We start from the raw sequence: 21678 nt of genomic DNA, 5'->3' as shown, positions 1-21678 counted from the left end.
GGACGCACGTTAGCAGGAAGATAGAAAAGGAAACAGGATTGGAATTTAAATCGGGCACTTTGGGAATGTGGGAGTAAGGAGTGTCCCACGCAAGGTCTTCACTATTCATCCAAATTTTCCGGGTAAATGGTGTGCCCCTGGGTGGGTGACTGAATTTCTCTGAGCCACAGTTTTTGCAACACAGTTTTCAGAAAACTGTGTGGATTAATACACACAAAATCCTGAACATGGTGCCCCACATACAGTAGGAGGCAGCTCCATCACTGTCGCCACCATGGCTGGTAGAGGCCTCAGACACCTCCACTGTCTTCACGGTGGATACAGAATCTGAGGCCCAGAGAAGGTGAGGACCTGTTCCAAGAGCACACAGCAAATCAGTGGCACAGCTGGGAGGAGCTGTCCTACAGTGTAGGTGACAGGGCAGGAGTGGAGGGAGGAGGGGGAGACGAACCCCAAGATAAGTTGCCAACACATCTGCCTATCAGGACCTTGGAGGAACTTCTAAGGTGGAGCAGGGCAGCAGCACTTGGAGCGACAGGTGTCAGGGCATGCATCCCACAGTGCTGACAGCTGCAGAAGAATCCTGCCCCCTTGTCTGAACTTCTACCTAACATGGAGCCCAGGGCTGGTCCACCCCAGCCCAGTGACACGCACTTCCGATAGTATGGGTTGGTACTCCAGGAACCCATCCTTACCTGCATCCTGACTCCTGTAGGGCTGGCACTTAGGACAGGAGGAGCCTGTGTCACCATCTCTTGGGACAGCCTTCGGTGGCCTAACATGGTACTCTTGTCCTGGGGAAGGAAACCACCAGGCTCAGTACACCACGGGAGGGTTCTGGGTAAGGACCGCCGCCTCTCCCCTTCCTCTGGATGGTTTATTATCTCTCTCTCCATCTGGCTGTCACATGGCACATGTGTGCTGTATATGTGCACAAGCAGGTCACATGCGTCTCTTTACTCTGATCTCTTTACTCCAGGTCCCTCCAGGCTGTTCCAGGTTTCATCCCAGATCTGGGAAGCAGCTGGCTCTGACACCTGGCAGCTGTCACCAAGCCTGCTGCCCCAAGTGGGGCTCGGAGCAGGCAGGTGGACATGCTCATTTGACACAGCCACTATCATAGTGCAGGATGCCAAGCTCACTGGGAGAAAAGAGGGGGCCTGCCGCTGTGAGTCCCTGCCTAGGGCTGCTGGACAGTAAGCGCGCTCGCCGGTAAGCTCCTGGGCTCTGCCCACCTCCTGTGAGGTCCTCCACGGGACTCAGGAGAAGCCACTAAGAAGATTTTGTTTCCAGCACCTGTGCCATGGCAGCCACAGCATGAGTGTTCCCCCAATTTGCGTGATGTCCTGGGCCCTGAACCTCCTGCCGCTGTCCCTGTCCTTCCTCAGTGGCTGTCATGGCACTCCACCAGGCAGGGATGCGCCTCCTGCCTCCTGCCCCAGCTGCAGCTGCAGCCCTCGGTGGTGTGGTTGTGACACCAGCGGCATGTGACCCCTGCCGTCATCACACAATCCCTGTCGTCTCAGCGACACAGTCAGAATCCAATGTGGACCGCATCCACACCTCTATTTCAAAGGCTGACCACTCTGAGATGCTACTGGCTGCATCTCAAAGGTGCCTTGTGCATAGGACACACTTCCTTGGGGACCAGAGCCCAAAGGCCAGCCAGGTGTAGGTGCTGTGAGAGTTGGTGTCCACCCTGTGGGGAGCAGGAGGCCACAAACCTCTTCATGATCCACTTGTCCAACTGGCTGGCTGGGACACCAGCCTTGGCCCTGGCCAAGGGGAGGCATCAGAAACTGCTGAATGAACGAAGGAATGAATGAATGAACAAATGCTCCCTGATATTTTGCCCCCATCACAGAACACACAGAGAATGGAGTGTGAATGACCCCTTGGGGAAAGGAGCAGGCCAATGATGGCAGCAGAGACCGTCCTGGGGACCCTGCCCACCCGGCCCTCCTTCCTGCCTACCTGTGTACTGGCCCCAGAAGGTGACTCTGTCTGGCCGTCTCGTGCTGCCCCCAGCTCTCGCGCTGTCCCGAGCTGGCTGCGCACTGTCCTCGGGGGTCCTGCTCTTCTCAGATGACCGCTGAGGAGAGGGGGGCTCAGATTGAGAACCTGGGGTGCAAAGAGGGGGTGTCAGACGTTCCCTAGCTGCAGCAGTGCACGCACGAGGAGCTCAGGTGCTGGAGCAGATGGCCCACAGGCACAGCAGTGCACACCTGGAACCCTGCAAAGTGCCTGCTGCCCTGGCCACCAGGGCAGCATCTATGGCCCCACTGTCATTGCACAGCTGGCTGTGCCTTTAATTCAGAGCTCACAGATAGCCTGATCTGGCAGGCTGGTTTGCATCCTGGCCTCTGCCTCCACAGCCACGTGCCTTCAGCATGCCCTCTGTGCCCCTTGGGCTTACATGTTCTCATCTGGAGCATGTAGAAAAGGTGACCCAACCCAGAGAGGAGATAAGGCTAGGTGGGCGTGCAACAGCTGTTTCCAGAAGCACGCTGTGGCAGTTGTTTGGCACCATGGTTACGCTGCATCCCACATGAGCATCGATTTGAGTCCCAAGTATGCAGTTTGGGATTCAACTAAAGCACCTGGGAAATTAGTGGAGGATGGCCCAAGTACTTGGGTCACTCTCCCTACACGGCAGACCAAGCCACAGGCTCCTGGTTTCACCTGAACCAATCCTGGCCTTTGCAGCCATTTGAGAAAGGAGCCAGGTGACGGACCATTTTTCTCTCTTGTTCCCTGTTTCTGTTGCTCTGCCTTTCAAATGAATAAATAAATAAATGCTTAAAATCCATGGGCTGTGATTTATAGTACTGCAGTGGCCTGCCTGCAACAGATATGCTAAAATATTGCAATGAAAACTGTTGCCATGGTTCCTACCCACAGGGTCCCCATGTTCTCCCCTGTTTTTTCAGCAATCAGTCCTGGCAGGTGACTACTTACTCAGGGGCAGCCGGGGCACCGAGGACGACCTGGCCCGCTGCCTTCTCATGGGCGAAGCTTGCTCCGCACATCCTGGCTCCCTGGCCAACGTTTCTGTGGATTTACTGCAAAAGCAAAGGGAGGCATCATCACTGCATGTGGCTTTAAGAGGCCTTCAGAGATGATCTGCCACAGGAGGCAGAGGTTGGGGAAACCAGCGCCTAGGAGCCCAGAAGCCCCCGTGACTCTCAGTTCTCCCATCTGTCAAATGGGGATTGCTTGGAGGGGGACTGAAAGGCTCAATGCCCTCTCCCACTTGCAAAGAAGTGAGCTGCTTTTCAATGTCACCTGCATCAGAGCCCCGCTGAGAGGGGGAGAGTGTTCAGCATGCCAGGAGCCTCTGGCTCCCCGCCTGGACCAGGGCTCGGGGATCTTCCCTGTTGATCATTATCACGTGGTTACAGGTGGACTTGATGTACCAGGGACTATAGAGTGTGGGAGGTCTCAGGATGACTGGAGCAGTGGGGCAGGGAAGGAGCAGTGCTGAGTCCACAGGGCTGTCACCTCTATCTTCTGTGGCTCCCGTGGGCACTGAGAAGGGATTTTAGGGTCACTCACCTGCCACAGTGGGAGCTCCAGGATGCTAAGGGGTCCGCTGGCCGGTCCTGGGGCTGGGTAGGGTGATGGGAAGCAGGTCCCAGGTGCAAGGTGCTGTCCTGAGGTGACCGGCGCAGGCTGCTTTCCAGCTGTAGTTGGAGTCGGGACACTTCTTCTTGCAGCTCACGGATCGCCTGACTGGAGTGGCAGTGAAGACAGAAATAAGGCCCAGATGTTCAAGGAGCAGAGCTGCAGCATCCCTGGAGGGCTGCCTGGATGCAACAGGCACAGAATCCAATATGCTGGAAGTCCTCTGTGTGATCACCGCTGCTGTAACGCATCTCAACAGCCGAGTTCACATTCCTGTACCTTCCATCAGCAAAGGAGAGCCTTCCTCCAAGGCCGGGCCCCTCCTCACCCAGGGAACCTGCAGAGTTGTGCACCAGGGCTCACCTCTCAAGACAGGGAGGAGGGTGTAGACGGCGCCCCCTTCCAAACCTCCACCTTATCCAGCCATGCCTGGATCCCTCGTTCCTCAGCAGCTCACTCCCAAGTTCCCTGGATTCCTGGTGCTATTCCAGGCCACGTCTTTGCTCCCTTCTCAAGGCATGCATCTGTCTCCTGGTCCAGAGAGGGGGTGCCACTGGCAGGGCCTGGTCTCCCCATCTTCTAACTCTTGGGGCCCCAGCCCTAGCCAAGCACATGGCTGAACTGCACCCGGGCGGCAAGAGGGAGCAGAGGACTGTGCTGCTTGTGGGCTTCCAGGACCCCTCAAAGCCTCTGCACCTTATTGGCCTGGGAGGGCAAATGTGAGCAGGCCAGAAGGGACAGGGCTCTGTTTGCCAGGTTGTTGTGCCCTGTGAGACCCCAAGCATACACAGCCCAGCCCCATCAGCCCTGGGGTCGCTAAGGTCTGGACATCGCAGGCTTTCGGCAGACAAGCCCTCCCAGCACCCAGGCCCTGTACCCACGGAGTGGCATGCATGCCTGGGCACATCATAACTGTGCTGCAGGCTGGCAAAGGCCACGTCCACTACTCCGGCTGGTTTCAGGGGTGGGTGTTCCTCTCAGGGTGATTCCTTGCCTGGGGATCCCTGGAATCATGGGGAGTCTCACGAGGTCACCCCCAGAGCTCTCAGATGACTGGTCAGCAGGCAGAGGCCATCTCCTCTCCGGGCTGTGCCTAATGTGATATGGCTAAGGCAGACAGCCCTCCTGGCAATGCCCAGGGAGAGGTTTGTTGGCTTGGGGGTTTCCAAGGTGAAGCCTGGGGGATGAAGGGAGGGGGGAGGCAGTGGCTGTAAGAGGGCCAGGTCACCTGTTAACCCATGCAAGACCAAGCTCCAGCTTCCTGTCCTGGGCCAAGGGTGGCACTGACAAGAGTTTCAAGCACCCAGTGGGGATCACATCCCCCCTCAGTGATTCTGACTCCATCACTCTGCAGCTGCTGAACACCTGTTGGCCCTGGAACCATCTTGCCCTGCAGACCTGCCCCTGTCCCTAGACAGACTTGAGACCTTCTAGATCGTTCTTGATCCTTCTCCTTCCTCCAGCATCCCTTCAACCTGATCAACAACCAAGTGCACAGAGGTCCTTTCAAGGGCTCCATCTTCAGCATGAGCCCCTCTGCATGACTGTCAGCCAACGTCTTCTCTGAGCCATCCACACCACTAACCACGACACTCAGCACCTTGCCAGCCTCTCCCAGGCCTTCAGGGCTCAGCACCTCACCACTTCAAACTCAAGGATGCAAAGGGGGTGGACAACTCTTGCACCCCTGGGCCTCTGCACATGCCACTCTTCTGTTGGACACGCTCTTTCTTCTGGTCTGAGCTGAGCCGCCTCTTCCTCCAGGAAGCCCTTCCTGAAACTTCTACCTGGGCTAGATGCCCCTTCCCTGTGCTCTCACAGCCCAGTGCATCTGCCACTCTCTACTGTCACCCTGGGGTGCAACTCCCCCATTCTTGGTTCATCCCTTCTGCAAGACAGGAGCCTTGTGAGGCCAAAGTCCATGTCTCATTTACCACCGTGTTCCCAGGGCTTGTGGCACCACAGGCCATAGGCAAATTCCTACACTGAGGTTAGGGGAGACTACAGGGGCAGATTCAATAAACCCAGACCAAGGAGTCAAATGCTAGCAGCAGAGGTGGCTTTGCACATGGGCCACTTGACTATGCAGGCCTTGGAGGACTGTGGCAGCTATGTCAAGTGGTCTCTCCAGGTCTATCCTGAAAAGACACATGATTGGGAAGAGCCACAAGCCACTAACGAGTGACTAAGAGGATGGACCGGCTGTTCCCCTCTCACTCCTTGGCTAGCAAGGAGCAATGCCCTTGGTAGAACATCTATGCTTGGGGAATAAGAAGAGCAGGCAAGACAGCCTATCCAGAACAGGGAGGGTAAGGAGCAGGGCTGCAGGTGTCAGCATCTGGGTCATTTCCCAGCACGTGAAGAATGTTCTCGAGTGCTGAGACCATTGAGGTCACATGGACCTGGGCTGGAACGTAGGCACTCTGATCCCAGCACAGCCACCCTCACTGTGTGACGTCTCCCAGGGACATCAGCCTCCCACTTGCACCCCTGCCCATTAGACATGAACTCACACAGCCCCGATACCCCACTTACTCTCGCCCTGCCCTGCTGAGAAGGAAGCTGGGGGTAGTCTCGGTCGAAGGTTCTTGGGGCAGAGGGGCCATTCCTGGGGCCAGGGTGGGGGCAGGGATGATTGTCCTGCTGGGGAGGAGCTGTCCCGAACTCTGCTGTGGCCTCTCCAACTTGGAGCCAGGGATTTCTAGGGAGACAGAGCAAGATAACCAGTGAACCAAAGCATGAACCAAAGCAGAAGACCCTTGGAGTGCAAGCTCATGTGGGTGGAATAATGGGCGGCGAGGAGGCAGTGCTCAGTGGTAGGCCACAGGTAATGAGGTCAATGTCCAGGGACCTTAAAATGGAAATCCCGACTTTGGGTGGCAGTGTGGGACACTGAGCTGGGCCTACCACACTCCTGCCACCATCCCTTCCCACCCCCATCAGATCCAAGTGGTCAGGAACTGCCTCTCTGCAGAGTCAACTGCCCCTTTACTTGGGTCACACAGGTACTGTCCCACCATATTGTCCTGGCACTGGCTACAGCAACTCCATGTCCCTTGGAAATTGGGATCCCACCTTCATCCCTGTGCAGGAGCTTCCCCGAAAAGCAGCAGCAGGGAGACAAAGGTTAAGAACACCCATGTACTGGTAACAACCATTCCTTGGAGACACTAAAGAACCACATCTGGGGCTCTGAATACACCAAACACTGATGAGTCTCCAAGGGTTTAGATGGAAAGTGAAGTGTGGAAGCCCATGCGCCATAGTACATGATTGCATCTATGTAACATTCTTGAAAAGACAAAGTTACAGCAGAGATGGGCCGGGGAGTGGCTGAGGTGGGGGGAGGGGTGGCTGCAAAAAGGCAAGATCAAGGATCCCTGTAGGGATGGAATGTTCTTGAAGGTAGCTGTGTCAGCATCTGGATGCAACATGGTCCTGCTGCTTGGCAAGACATTAGGAAAGGGGGAGGGCTGGGAAAGGCTCCTGGGAGCTCTGGGGTGTCTCTCCAGCTGCAGGCAAATCTGCAACAATCTCCAGCCAGCAGTGAATGCCTGCACCTTCCAAGGCCAGCGTCCTGTTACTGTGTGCCCTAGGAGGTGGCCCGTAAGGACTCCGGTATGGGGTCGGTGGATCCCTGCCACCTGTCTGGGAGACTGGACTGAGTTCCAGGCCCCTGGCCTTGATATGGCCCCATGGGCATTTGGGGGAGTGAACTGGTGACTAAGAGATCTCTGTCTGTCTCTCTGCCTTTAAAATGAAATAGATATATAGGGTTCCCTGGCTCTCCTGGGATTAGCAGAACCCCTGGCTCAACTGGTTAATCCTCCATCTGCAAGTGCTGGCAACCCATATGGGCACTGGTTTATATCCTGGCAGCTCCACTTCCCATCCAGCTCTCTGCTTTTGGCCTGGGAAAGCAGTAGAGGACGGCCAAATCATTGCGATGTTGTACCCGTGTGGGAGACCCAGAAGAAGCTTCTGGCTTTGGATCAGCTCTGCTCTGGCCATTGCAGCCATCTGGGGAGTGAATCAGCAAATAGAAGGTCTTTCTGTCTTCCTTTCTCTGTAAAATCTGCCTTTCCAATAAAAATAAATAATTTTTTTAAAAGGCAAAGCTAACATAAGGTGTTTGAAGTCGGACCAGCATGGGCTGCAGTGCCTGGAAGAGGGCTGAGTGGAATTCTGATCACACTGAGTTTTCTGGTCTGTGTTTTTCTGTGCGTGTGAAAATTCACCAATTTGTGTTCTTTTCTGCATGTCTGTCTTGTTTCAATAAAAAGTTCACGTAGTTTTTAAAAAAGATGGAATCACACAGAGGATCCACAGATGTGCAAAGTATCACGCCACGTTTAGTGACAAAAGTGACCACTCATTCCCCAGGACGTGACCCCATACTGGTGGTCAGTGCCTGTAGCCACACACACAGATTCTGCACCCATGTCAACCCTGGCGGTCTCCCATGGACGCCTTTACCTTCTTTTCACCTGTGACTTCAGCGTTTCCAGAAAGGGGCCCGGGAGTAGCTCAAACCTAAAGGCTGTTGTAAGGTTTTGTCTCAGGTTTTTAACCCATATACTGTAGGCAGACCCTGACCCATGCACTCACCCATGTCGGCTACCAGTGGGCGCTCCAGGCGGAAGCCAGGCATCCGGTGCTGGGGAGGACTGCTTGGGCTGGCCGGGGCTCTCTGTGTTCGACTCCTGGGAGTGCTGGGTTCCCTAGCTCTCCTGGGATTAGCAGAACCCCTGGTCCTGGGGCGGGAGGCTCCATTGTGAGGCGCAGGAGCCGTTGGGGGCTGGCCTGATGTGCCTGGGGTGCTATGGGTCATGGAGGGACAGACACGTTGGGGTCACACAGCCAGAGCCCTTCTGTACCAAGCCAACACCCTGCCACCTGCGGAACCTCCCATCCCTGGGAGCACGGTGTTTTCCAGGATGGCCTGTGTCATCCAGCCACTGCTTCACGGAACATGCAGCAATACACCTGCCAGCCCCACACATGACCTAATAGAGCTCAACCTGTTTTCTAGAAAACAGAGGCAGAATATCTGGTCCTTTCTTTGCATGCACCCTAGGGGCTACCCAGCAGGCCTCCAGAGGGACGTCAGTCACAGCCCCTCTGCACTCTCCTTTCCCCTCAGGGTCCTGCCCAATCTCTTCTTCAAATAACCATAGGAAGGTCCTTTGTCTCTTGTGCACCTCATCTGCTCAACACATAATAATTGTATGGCTAATTTGCTGGATGACACAGGCCAAATGGCTTGCCCTCTCTGAGTCTATGCTCCCTTCTATCAATAAGACGGGAACCAGGAATGCTATAGGGCGTGTGCAGGAAGAGCCTGTGTCTGCCTGGACTGCCCACCCTGTTCTGGGTCATAATAGACATTGTGACTCTCAGGCGATGCCATGTGCGGGACATTGGTGGGATAGTGGCCTAGTCCCAGCATACCTGAGGTGGGAGAGCCGGTGCTCTGGTGTCTGGGTGAGGGGTGACACTCTGCTGGTCTCAGAGCCCACGAAGCCACTGTCCGTTTCCGGGGATGCCATCCAGGACTCCTAAGACAGGTGGTGCCCCTTTAAGTGTGAGGACCATGTCCAAGGCACAGTAGGAGAGCCTGTACAAGTCCAGGCCTAGGTCTCGCATTCCAGTGGCTCCCAGCTGGGGAAGCAGGCCCAGCCCCCAACAGCCAGGCTCAGGGCCCTGAAGGCTAAGTGGCTGGCACAAAGCAAGGACTCCAGGACTTGAGGCAAGTCCTGCTTCCCAGGAGTGGCAGCGGAGCCCTTGGGAAAGACGCTATGTGGGACAAGCGACAGAGAAAGGGGAAAGAGCAAGTCTTATCCTAGCATCTTCTGACTGGGGCCTGGAATGCTCTAGAATCATCTGACTGCAGAAAGCCCAGGAAAAGGAAATCCACCAGCTGCAGGCACCTGCTCGGTCCTTGGTTCAATGCAGGGCAAAAAGAGCACAGAGACGCTCGGGTGCTTTGCCTTTGCCTTGAGGAGAGCAGAGTTGGCCATGGGGGTGTGTGTGTGTATGTGTGCACATGTATGTATATACATGCTCTCCTCTGGCATATGGCATAAGCCACACTTCTACAATGCTCTGTGACATCTGCTGCACTTTAAGAACTGCTGCCAGGACACTGAACTGGGTCAGGAACCAGTGCCCTTGGCTCTGTATGTAGACTCAGAGACACATCTGCCTAACCGCAGAAGATCCACAGGAAAGCATCTGAAATGTTCAGTTTATGTGGTGCAAAACATTTTTGAGCCTATACAGAGATTACTTTTCCCTAAGAGGCATTTCCCCGGGAACATTTTTGAAGGTCTCCTTGGATGCATGGATTTCAGAACTGCGTACATCAAATAAATCGAATGTGTGACTCCCTTTTCCATGCAGGCTCTGAAGGGCTCCCATTACCAGCAGTGCGTGGGAGGAACAGGAACTCCTGGCACGGGGGTGTGATGGTGACTGACAGGGCCAGGTGCAGCAGGCATCATCAGAAGGGATGGTCCAAGCCAGGACCTTGGGCAGAGAGCCCAGGAGATCCAGGGAAGGCCTGGGGTTCCAAGGCCAGGTCCCTACTCCACTGTCCCCACTGCCCCAAAGGACACTCACCTCCACGTGGAGCCCACAGGTGTGGTTCAAAGGCTTCTGGGGTAGGTGCTCAGAGATGCTGCCCTGCAAGCTGGCCGTGCTGCTCTGGTGGGATGCTGCGGGCTTGGCACCCAGGGTGGGGGCCACCATGCCAGGGCCTCGAGTTGCAGCTCCAGCCATGCCTAGACTCGGCATGTGCCTGTCTCTGGAGGTGTGCAGGCCTTGGGACGTCAGGGACCCCATCTGCTCCATGGCTTCTCTGGCAGGGAAGGAGAGAGCACCTGGTTCCAAGTCAAGCCAGGCAGCTGGGGACCCATGGCTCAGCTCGGCACAGGAGTCAGGCAGTTCAAGACCCAAGTTAAATGCTCCTTGGCTACCTCTCTTGGATCTGCCACCTCGCAGCTGTGTGGCCTGGAGTAAGGCACTTTCCTCCCTCAACCTCACTGTTCTTAACTGTAAAATGGGGCTGCTCACCTAAACCACCCATTGCTCCACTGTAGAAATCCAAGGAAAGGAATGAGCTTAGGTGGTCCCGCCCACACCCAACAGTCTTCCCTTTCGGCCATGCCCACAAACTTTCAGTCACAGTTGCAAATGGAAGGCCAGGCTTTTGTGCCAAAATAGAAACTAACTTGGAAAAAGAACAGAAGAACCATGAAAATGATATCACATTTTAAATACATCCTGTGGTTGCCTGCAGCAGGCTCTGGGCTCTAAGCCTACTCCAGTGTTCCACCTTTTCTCTCTCTCCCTTCTGATAGGACCACCCAGGGAGGCACTGAAGATGTGACCTGCTCCTTGCTAACACCAGCAGGCCAGAGCCAAGGACAGCTGTGGTGTTCAACACCATCACTGCCCTTGAAAAAACCTCTTCCTGCACTCCCAGGGCCAGCTGTGGTGCTCCGGTGGGCACCTGCCTCACCAGGCCAGGAGCTGCACACCTCACCTGCCAAAGGCAGGCCTGCTGGCTTGGACAACGAATGCCCTTGTAGCAAGAGTGAGCGGGAGGCCCATGGGGAACTTACTCGAGGGGCACCCCATGTCCTCTCTCAGCCTGTGCCAGCTGCTGTTTTGGAGGCATCCTGCTGGTTTTTGCGGTCCCTGCAACTGGAGCTGACCCATCCACTTCCAGAGTGTGACCGTCCTCTTCCTCTTCTGCCTCCTCTGCCTCTTCCTCCTCCTCCATTTTCATGGCTTCCGGGAGGGACTTCACACTGTGGTACCTGCAGGAAGACACACAGAAGTGCCTGACTTCTGCTGGGCGGGGGCTGCTGGGATCCCAAGGAACCACTGGCTGCAGACTCTGGGCCAGCTCTGGGCAGGGACTCACCGGTCCAGAAGGCCGTGGAAACCTTGTTCCATCTGCAGCTCCTTGTGCCGGAGCGGAGCTGGGAGTTCCCTGGGACTGTTTCCCACCTCACTACTGCTGGAAGTGACCTCCGCATTCATGTGCAATGGGCCAGGGGCGGCAGGCTGGGGGCAGAGAAACAGAGATTCAGCAGGTTCTTCACCACCACCCTGATGCGCCTACCTCATGCCAGGTCCCTGCTGGGTGTGCTGAGGCATTACACCCACAAACACCCACTCCCTCCACAGATGTGCAAAGTGATCTTCAGTCCTGGCTGAGCACTGAGAACCGAGCACTTCTAACAAACCAGGCGCTATCTAGAAACCTCTTCTTGATCCCTGTAGTGTGCCTGGGTCTCACAGCCCACTTGACAGACGCGAAACAGGCTCAGATGGTTTGCCTGAAGCCACAAGGAGCTGAGATTCACATTCAGATCACGTGCTGTAAGCACCCCTCCTGCCCCCTTGCCATGCCGGCATGGCTACCCAGCCCCACAGCTCCTTCACCGCAGCGGCCAATGGCACACTTACGTTTCCCCCAGTGAGTGCAGAAGACGCTGCACAGGAGGGTTTGTCTATTCTCTGGATAGAGCACAGTGTGAGGGAATTTTCCCCTAATCCCAAACCAGCAAGCCCTCCACGGCAGGGACATCGCAGCAGCACCCGCACTACCTAACAGCCTGCTGCAGTCCTCACAGACAAGTCCTCCAGAGCTGCCAGCAGGGGGCTCGGGGCCTGGGGACCCCACCACTGTCACCTGCGTGGCCTTTCTACGCTGTCAGTTTGCAAAAAGGAGATGGTGATGACCGTCTCTCAAGGGGTCACGACGAACTGGAAGGACTTCCACAAAGCCTCTCCCCTGGGGGTTCCCAGCCCCCATCTTCACGGCCACCCCTCATCCCCCAAGCACTACAAGCTTGAAGCCAGAGGCCATTCCCAGTGCTCTCGTCCCTCATGACCACCCCAAGACCAGTCCAGTGTGCCTCTGCGCCTCTGCCAAGCCCATGCCTGGGTTCCCCTGTACCCTACCTGCCCCTCCCCTGGCTCAGACCATTCTACCCACAAACTTCCCTCTCCCCACTAAGAAGCCCAGTTGAGTTAGAGCACACACTCCCAATGCGACCCCACCCCACTGCCTGTCTCCAGTCATTTCCCTCACTGGCCACAGGGCCTTTGCATAGTTGTCTTCCCTGCCAGGATACTTTTCTTGTGTTCTGAGCACTCACCCAAGCACTCCTTTGACACATGCCTTCTGCTGTCACAACTTCCTTTCAGAGCACAATCCAACAACAACTGAGTAACTACATGATTAGTTCAATGGCATGGAAAACTCCAGGAGCGGGGCACCCCCTAATCCAATCATGCGTCACAGGTCCCAGTCTGTGGTAAGTACTTTCTAAATATGCAAATCAGCAATGATATGAACAAACGCAGGGAGGACCAGCCTAACACAGCTATGCAAGGGGCTACCTCAGGGAAGGCATTCTGGCTGTCTGGTGTGGGCAGATGCATGGGCTGGCGGGACACGGGCGAGGCTGGGGTGCTGTCCAGAGCTGCCTCGCACACAGGTGGCTTGGGCTCTTGCTGGGTCTGGTCCATGAGCTCCTTCAGCTCTTCTAGACGGGTTCCCAGATGGTAGATCTCCATCTCCAGATCCCTGGAACGGGCAAAGTGAGTGCCAGGAAACCAGGGAGGCAGCGTCGTCCCACAGAGCTGGGAGGCCAAGTGTCCCAGTAGACCTAGGGGATGCCCCAGCATTTGCATAACAGTGAGAACTCCAGATAAATGAGATGGAATCATGAATCATGAATCAGGCATCCTCAGCTGGGTATCTCCTTGGCCACCCATGGGTTGTGGGACCCTAAGGAAATCTCGCCCCCATCCCTGATTTCTGTCTGCTCCCCTTGAGAATGAATTATGAGGACAAGTGACTCCAGCACAGTGCACAGTGTGAGGGAACGTGCACAGTGACTGGGGGAACCCAGGGTTCCTGCCCCATCTGTCTTCTCTCCCCAGCACATACCTGCCTGGATCAAATTTCCCAGGTGTGCTCTTAGAGCCAGTGAACTGCTGGTCCAGGTATTGCGTTCTGTTGGCCTTCAAGTACTCCTCCTCTAGGGCCCTGTGGGCCGCCTGGAGCTGCCGGAAGCCCTAAAAATAGACCAAGCCCCAAAGGTGTTGTGTGCCCAGGCCCTGCTGCAGGCTCTGCTCTCCCAGACACGGGAGTGAGATGGCGTGTGGGGGACCCCTGAGTCACAAGCAGCCAGAGGCTGGGGTTGAAAATCTCTGGAAGCTGCCTGCCCTATGGCACCTCTCTGCCATCAGACTGGCATGGCAAAGGCACCCCTGAGGGCTTGGGCACCAGCTGCTCTGGGTGGACTGACAAACAGGGCAACATACCACAACAGCTGTAGCATCAGTCACAATATCACTGTGTTCCCAGACAGACCTCAGCCTTAGCAGAGACTGGGTCCTTCTTTCAGATGTGTAAAATGAGCCCCTCTCTTCCCAAATCCTTGTAAGCTACCAGGACAGATGGTGCCACCCATTTCCCAGTGTCAGTAATGCCAGCCTTCCCTCGGCACTGAGACAGTGGGCTGAGGCTCTCTCACTGACTCCATGTCACCTTCAACATAATCCCGGGGAGGGGGCATTTCCTTCCAGCAGTGACAAAGGGCAAAACTGAGGTCCAGAGAGTACAGAAGCTGATGAAGATCTCATGCTGAGTGAGCAGGTGGCAGAGCCCAGAGCAGAAGCCACATCCTCACAGTTACACTAGGACTCCCAGATCACACGTGGCTGAAATCTCAGAAAGTAGGATCAAGATGCCAAGCTGATTACCAGGCCTGAACTTCTCAACTTTTACATGGCAGGTGGAAATCAAGACAACCCACCCCACTCATGCCTGATCTTCCAACAGGCAGGAAGAAAATAAACGGCTTTGCATCATTTGCAGTGACATGGAAGGCACTGGAGGAGGTGAAGTGGAATACACCGGACTCAGAAAGACCAGCACCCAGATGTGTGAGATAAACAGGCTGATGGCAGAGCAATCGAACGTGGAAGGCAAGGACAGAGGGTTGGATTACAGACAGCAAAAACACAACAAGAAAGGAGGACTAGGCCTGGTATGCTTTTGCACAGCAGGGTGACTACAGCTTGCAACAGCCACTCTGTATTTCCGAGTGAACTACAAGAGAAGAGTCTGAGGTTCCTGACACAAAGAGACAGTCAGTGTTGCAGCAGATGGACAGGCTGATCCATGATGTAGTCACGACGCATGGCACACATGGATGGAATCATCGCACTGGACGCCGTGGATGCGTAACACTGGTGTCAAGTAAAAAGAATCGGGATGGGGTTACCCTGCCACGTCAGCAGGACGCTCCTGCCCAGGGGTTTCTGCCTGGGGTTGTTCAGAGGGAGTGGCCCATGAGAGGCCACAGGGTGGGCAGGGAGAAGCCCAGGGGTGGGAGTAGTGAGACACCTGTGGCTCCCTGGGGCCTGCAATGCCTGGTGGACCTCTGAGGCTGCCCTCACCTGAGCTAACCATCCCTTCCTCTGACCCCTCCCCCTGCATTCCTCCAGCTCTAAGATCACCTACTGCTCAGGGAGATGCTGGCTGGTACAGCAGGCATCTAAGTTGAGTGCCTGAGTAGATATTGAAAACTCTTAAGCCCCAAAGGGGATAAAGCCAAGTGTGCTTACATGGAGTTCCCTCTTCCTCTACCAAGCCCAGCTTCCAAACTGCTGGCAGCTACTCTTATAATGCAGTAAGGAGACAAGGATCTTTGCTGGTTGGTGCAAGGCAGCCTGACCAATGGGACTCAGTGCATGGCAGTGATCATGACCCTGGACTTGGACATCGGACCTGCCGTCTGCACAGAAGCCTCTCTGACCTGTGGTTCTATACTGCTTAGAAGAGGGTAATGACTGCAGCTGCTGCTGTGGCATAGGTGCCAGTTAACATCCCAGCTGCTCCACTTTGATCCAGCTTCCTGCTAATGGGGAAAGTAGTAGAGGGCAGCCCCATAGTGCCTGGCCTCCTGCCACCCACGAGACCCCGATGAAGCTCCTGGCTCAGCCATGGCCATTGCGGCCAGCAGATGGAAGATTTCTCTCTCTGTGTAACTGACTTTCCAATAGGTGAATCAATCTTTAAAAAGAGAGCAATGGTAGGAACTCCCTCTCCAGATTTCAGGACAGCCCGGCAGGAGCTGATGACACTGCCTGAGGTGCAGAATGGCCTATTCCGTGGTAACTGTTGTGCTGTCAGGATGGTTCTCCAGGGAGCATCGAGCAGGAGCCACCTGCTCTGAAAGGAGATGCTGGCTAGGATTCTCTCCTTTGCGTCTTAGAGCAAAAGCAACTCCAGACATAAGTACAGGAGACAGGGCATGTCCAGGGGCTCTGTGGGCACCTCCTGAATTGGACAGTACCTTGAGTTGGTTCCGGGGCGTGAGCTGGCCTGCCTCCATCAGTTCTTCAAAGGAGTCCACCTGGACATTGGGAGGGAAAGGAAACAAGCTTCACTAATACAGATCCTGGAAGATGAATCTTGCCTGACTCCCACTCTCAGGGACATTTCTGCCCTGGCACACACAGCTGGGTCTGGCCTCAAAAGAGAGGCTTTCTACCAAGCATGGAGAGGGCAGTGAAGGGCGGGATACTTGTGGTCTCTGCAAGGGCAGTCTTGGGGAAACTCCAAGTGGGATCTATAGGTGTTCATGGACCACAAAGCATGCACACACACACACACACACACAAGTGTATGAAGGTCTGCAGGTCAGGAGACAGGCTGCAATGTGGCTGGGGTGGGAGTGGGAGGCAAGGGGTGTATAGAAAAGTACGAGGAAGGCACAGGTGGGTGTTCTGATGCCTAAGTGCCCCCAGACCTGTTTTCCAGGGTCAAAGCCAGCTTCAGGGATACCTGTATGATTTGCTATCAAACACACAGGGAATCACAAAAGAAAGGCCCACATAGCTTTTCCTGTCCAATTGTCCCTTTGTACTTAACTGTGCTATCCTAATATGAACAGAAACCTTGAAAACCTCATGATAAAGGAAAGACATCAAAGAGGAAAATATAAACACTGAATGAATTCACTTTTATGACATTCCCAGAACAAAAATATCCATAAAGATAAGAAATAGGTGGGCTGCTGCTAGGAGCTGGGGGACTTGGTCATAAATGGTACAGGATTTGTTTACTGGATGGTGAAAACGTTGCAAAACTGGTTATGGGGGGGCCAGTGTTGGGGCACAGCAAGCTAAGCTGCAGCCAGCGATGCCACATCAGCATCCCTGGTCCTAGCGCTGCTGGGTCCTGGCTGCTCCACTTCTGATTCAGCTTCCTGCTAATGCACTTGGGTGATGGCCCAAGTGTTTGGGCCCCTGTTACCTAGGTGGGAGACCTGGAAGGAGTTCTGGGATCCTGGCTTCAGCCCAGACCAGTCCTGCTGGTTGAGGCCATTTGATGAGTGAAGCGGTGCATGGGGAATCTCTCTTTCTCTCTGACTTTCAAATATCCAAATGAATCTTTTTTTAACACCTGAAGATGACGATGGCTGCATGACGAAAAACCACGAAGTCACATGCTTTCAATGAACGAACTGCCTGGTATGTAAATTACAGCTCAATGGAGTTGATTACAGACAGGAAAAAAAGAATGGTGGTGCTCTCTGAAGGAGTTTGTATTATGGGTCTGGTGCTACATGTAACATTCGCATTTCCTCTTTTGTATCAGCAACTAGGAAGCTCCAAGCCCAGTGTGTGACTCTGACAGTGTTCAGGGTCTGGTGAACACTTTGTGGGTTCCCATCACACGAAGTTTATTTTTTGTCCCTTCACTTCCCCTTGCCCTGGCTTCTTCACTTCCACCTTCAGAAAGCTGGGAAACACGCATTTTCAAAGCTGCTTGAGGGCACGTCTAGAACAAGGCTGTGTGTGCGGCTATAAAAAGGGGGGTGCCGATTCACAGTGACATGGAACTGTTTGTTGACACTGCAAAGGTTCTGTGAGAGGTACTGGTGAGCTGATTCCCATAATACAATGAGCTGAGAAAGTGGGACAACTTATCCTAAGGAGGAAAGGCACAGTAGACGTGCCAGGATCCTAACAGGCTCAATCTTTGGGGCCCAACAGCAGACACTTTGAAGCACAAGACAAGGACTGCTGAAGAGATGCACTGTCCCACACAGGGCTAACCTAGCGCTGGGGCTGTGTGGCTGGAAAACCCCGAGGGGAAGGGTTCCGTTCTCCACGTGGCCAAGTCAGCATGGTGTGAGACAGGGCATGCGCGGGCAGGTCTCGCAGCGACACCACTCTCTCCAGGTGAGTTAGGGCTTGCTGGGACACACCTGCAATGCCGCTCACCTGGGCCAGAACATGACGGGCCTGAGAAGCCAGCACCTTGGTCCACTCCGCTGAGGGCTGGTCCTGGGTGGCGGCCTGGTCTTCTGGAAGCCAGCCTGGGATGGGTATGCTGGAGGGTGACGGGTCACTCAGGTCTCCTCTAGCCGTCGGCCACCCTGGAATACACAAATGCTACACATGCAGGCCAGGGACAGCCTTTCTGAAGGCTGAAAGCCAGGGCCAAGGTTCAGACTACCACGGCTGCTCCTAACCACAGCTCGGCTATCTTGCACATATCAGCCTGAGCAGGTGTAGGTGAGGAACTGGGTCCAAGTGTGCCCTGATTGGCACAGCTGGAAGGAGCAGAGCCCTGCTGGATCCCAGGGGTCCCAGTCGGTGGGGTGGGCCCTAACTCAGGAGGGTGTCTGCACACCTCACGGTCACACCTCTGGAACCTTTAGTGTGTCCTCAGGTTTCAGAGCCCTGGTCTCCCTGAGGGCATGGGTAGCAATGGTGCCCATCCCACCAAGTTAGGACTTAGTGCAGGGCCTGGCCCCTGCAGGACCTCCCCAAGGCCAAGGGTCTTTGCCAAGTAACTCTTTCTGGGCCTCAAGTGAAAGGAGAGGGGCCTGGTCTAGCTGCTTTCCCTGGTTCTCCCCAGGATGAACCAGGAGCCTCCAGTACAGAAGTCCAGGCCCACGGAGCCCTCCAGCCATGCCACCCTACCCTGACTCACCTGAAGCATTGGTCATCTGGCAGTCCTCGGCAGGGCCTGGCCACCACTGTGCTGAGCGGGGCTGTGGGATGGTGAAGGACAAGACCTGGGTGCCCTGTGGCACCATGCCCTCATGGTGGCTGCTGTGGCTGGGCTGCGGCGGGTCCCAGTACAGGTTCACCTGCGCAAGAGGAGAAGCAGGCAGAGCTGTGTCAGTGGTAGGGCACCCCTCCATCGCCCCCTGGCAAAGGCTGCAGTGTCTCCTCCACTCTGGAGCTCCTCATTGGTGCAGACCCCTCTCCCTGGAGCCTGCAGGTGGGGGCTGAATGCTGGGGGAAGGGCTGTCAGCCCTTTCCGGCTGTTGTTTATGGCAGACCTGAACAGGAGTGGGGCAGGGATCATCAGCCCCATTTTCTAAAAGACACCGACAGAATCTCCAGCCGGTAAGTCCTGCGATTAGGAATCGAACATTGCTCTACTCAGCCCCAAATCCTACGGTTTTCGTATGACTTCTAATAATAATGGTCATAGGGATGGATGTTGTGGCAGAGTGGGTCAAGCTGCCACCTGCAGCACTAGCATCCCATTTGGGCACTGATTCTTGTTGCTCCATTTCTGATTCAGCTCCCCATTAATGCACCTGGGAAAGAAAACACCCCAAATGCTTGAGCCCTTGTACCCCCATAGGAGACCTAGAAGAAGCTTCTGGATGCTAGCTTCAGCCTGGTCCAGCCCCAGCAGTGTGTTTTTTGGGGAGTGAATTAGCAGATGGAAGACCTCTCTATATATAATTCTGCCTTTCAAGATAAAATAAATATTTTAAAATGTTGTAACAATTACTATATTATATGGCACTCAACACACAATAAATTTTCTTAATAAAAATTTGAACACTTGTAATGTTTTTTTTTAAAGATTTGCTTACTTTTTTTATTGTAAAGTCAGATATACAGAGAGGAAGAGAGACAGAAAGGAAGAACTTCCATCCACTGATTCACTCCCCAAATGGCCACAATGGCCAGAGCTATGCTGATCTGAAGCCAGGAGCCCAGAACCTCTTCCAGGTCTCCCGCACAGGTGCACGGTCCCGAGGCTTTGGGCTGTCCTTGACTGCTTTCTCAGGCACAAGCAAGGGGAAGCAGGGCTGCCGGGATTAGAACCAGCACCCATACGGGATCCTGGTGTGTTCAAGGTGAGGACTTTAGCCACTAGGTTAGTACTGATAACAACAGCAAGTAATGGATGAATGAGTCACCAAGTAAACAAACAAATCCCTCCCTCACAGCAGATTGCCATCATTTGGGAATTGCTTTAACAAAAAATCTATTAATTATTTGATAGGCAGAATTACAGAGACAGAGGGAGGTCTTCCATCTGTTGGTCACTCCTTAAATGACTGCAAGAATTGGATTGGGGCCGGGCCCGGCGGCATGGCCTAGCGGCTAAAGTCCTTGCCTTGAACGCCCCGGGATCCCATATGGGCGCTGGTTCTAATCCCGGCAGCTCCACTTCCCATCCAGCTCCCTGCTTGTGGCCTGGGAAAGCAGTCGAGGACACCCCAAAGCTTTGGGACCCTGCACCCGCGTGGGAGACCCGGAAGAGGTTTCTGGTCCTGACATCGGATTGGCGTGCACCGCCCGTTGTGGCTCACTTGGGGAGTGAAACATCGGACGGAAGATCTTCCTCTCTGTCTCTCCTCTCTGTATATCCGGCTTTCCAATAATAATAATAATAATAATAATAAATCTTTAAAAAAAAAGAATTGGACTGGGACCAAAGCCAGGAACCTGGAACACCATCCAGGTCTTCAAAATGGGTTTCAGGGACCCACACAACTGGGACTCCCACTGGTGCTCCTAGAGAGAGCTGGTGTTGGGGTGGTGGCTTAACCCACTGTGTCATATGCCGGTCCTCTGGGGATGACTTAAACTTATCAAACAGCCTGGGTTGGAAAGGAGAAGTCTGGAGTGAGGCAAATGACCAGGGAAGACCGTCTGAAGCTCTCAGGGTGGAAGTTGTGCACCCCACACTGGCTTGGAACTGAGCTTAGACAGCGCAGGTCTGCGACTGTGAATGAGAGTCAGCAGGCACAGTTGAACCAGTGGGCTGAAGTGCCACCTGCAGCTGTCTTTACATTGCACAGGTGAGGAGTGTCATCAGAGGACATCTGACCCACAAAGCTGGAAGCACTCACAACCTGGCACAGTTTGCCAACACTGGCTCAGCATCCAGGTTTGGCCATGGCACACCTTTCAGTGCTAGAGCACTGACCGATTGGTTCTAGATATCAGCTGGTATACTTCCCAAATGCATGGGCTGGGTCCGGCAAAGTCAAGAGCTGGGAGCCCAATCCAGGTCTTCATGGGTGTGTGGCAGGAACCCAGCTCCTTAAGCTGCCACTGCTGTCAGGGATGAGCAGTACAGGGTGAGCCTGCAGAAGCAGCTCCCTGGCACCCAGCCAAGCAGAAGCAGCTCCCTGGCACCCTCCTGGTTAAGCTGTTCCCGGAGTCCCATCTGTGGCAGAAAAACCCCACTCCTGCATGGCCGCCTCCCCCTCTCAGGCCCAGCTTGGCTAGAGGAGAACAAAGCTGGATTTTAATAATCCCGTAGCCATCTGTTCCTCTCTGGGACTCGCCTCCAGCACCCTCTCCAAGGGTGACCTGAATCCTGGGCAGCCTACAGAAGGTTTCCCTATTCTCCCTGGGCAAACCCACAGCTCCCAGTCCAGCATGGGCCAGGGAGCCCCTCGGTTAGATGGACCACAGAGGGCTCGAAGCAGAGGCTCAAAGCCTGCAGATATCCAAGAAGGGAAACAGTGTGGGGCTGGGGTGGCAACTGCTGTGTTGCCCGGGCCTGGCCATCCCAGGCCTGTCTCCTGGACACATCCAGGAAGCTGAGGTGCGTCTTTGAAGGCAGGGGGTCTCTAGGGGCGCTCCCAGAGGCATAAATGGGAAGGGTGAACCAGGAGTGTGGGGAACATGGGGTTAAATGGATGAGTAGGTTCTCAGTGCAGATGGCTCTCTCACAGCCTTTAGAAT

The 21678-nt window shown here is 54.7% G+C and overlaps 1 protein-coding gene across 2 annotated transcripts in view; it reads right to left on the bottom strand.

The window, feature by feature from the left end:
• AKNA (AT-hook transcription factor) overlaps nucleotides 1–21678 on the bottom strand; it is a 48193-nt gene that overhangs the window by 4526 nt on the left and 21989 nt on the right. For both annotated transcript variants that reach the window (XM_058672882.1, XM_058672881.1), the window contains exons 5-19: nucleotides 18662–18821; nucleotides 17947–18101; nucleotides 16011–16070; nucleotides 13595–13722; nucleotides 13042–13228; nucleotides 11555–11697; nucleotides 11250–11447; nucleotides 10246–10483; nucleotides 9076–9182; nucleotides 8233–8444; nucleotides 6160–6325; nucleotides 3556–3732; nucleotides 2959–3062; nucleotides 1975–2121; nucleotides 696–794 (exon numbers count right to left, since the gene is read on the bottom strand). In XM_058672882.1, coding sequence (XP_058528865.1) covers nucleotides 696–794; nucleotides 1975–2121; nucleotides 2959–3062; nucleotides 3556–3732; nucleotides 6160–6325; nucleotides 8233–8444; nucleotides 9076–9182; nucleotides 10246–10483; nucleotides 11250–11447; nucleotides 11555–11697; nucleotides 13042–13228; nucleotides 13595–13722; nucleotides 16011–16070; nucleotides 17947–18101; nucleotides 18662–18821 — 2281 coding nt within the window. The remainder of the gene's footprint in view (nucleotides 1–695; nucleotides 795–1974; nucleotides 2122–2958; nucleotides 3063–3555; nucleotides 3733–6159; nucleotides 6326–8232; nucleotides 8445–9075; nucleotides 9183–10245; nucleotides 10484–11249; nucleotides 11448–11554; nucleotides 11698–13041; nucleotides 13229–13594; nucleotides 13723–16010; nucleotides 16071–17946; nucleotides 18102–18661; nucleotides 18822–21678) is intronic.

Source organism: Ochotona princeps, chromosome 14 (assembly GCF_030435755.1).
Source record: "Ochotona princeps isolate mOchPri1 chromosome 14, mOchPri1.hap1, whole genome shotgun sequence".
NCBI lineage: Eukaryota > Metazoa > Chordata > Mammalia > Lagomorpha > Ochotonidae > Ochotona > Ochotona princeps.
The sequence above is the reverse complement of the archived record's forward strand: the minus strand, read 5'-3'. Positions and strand labels throughout refer to the sequence as shown.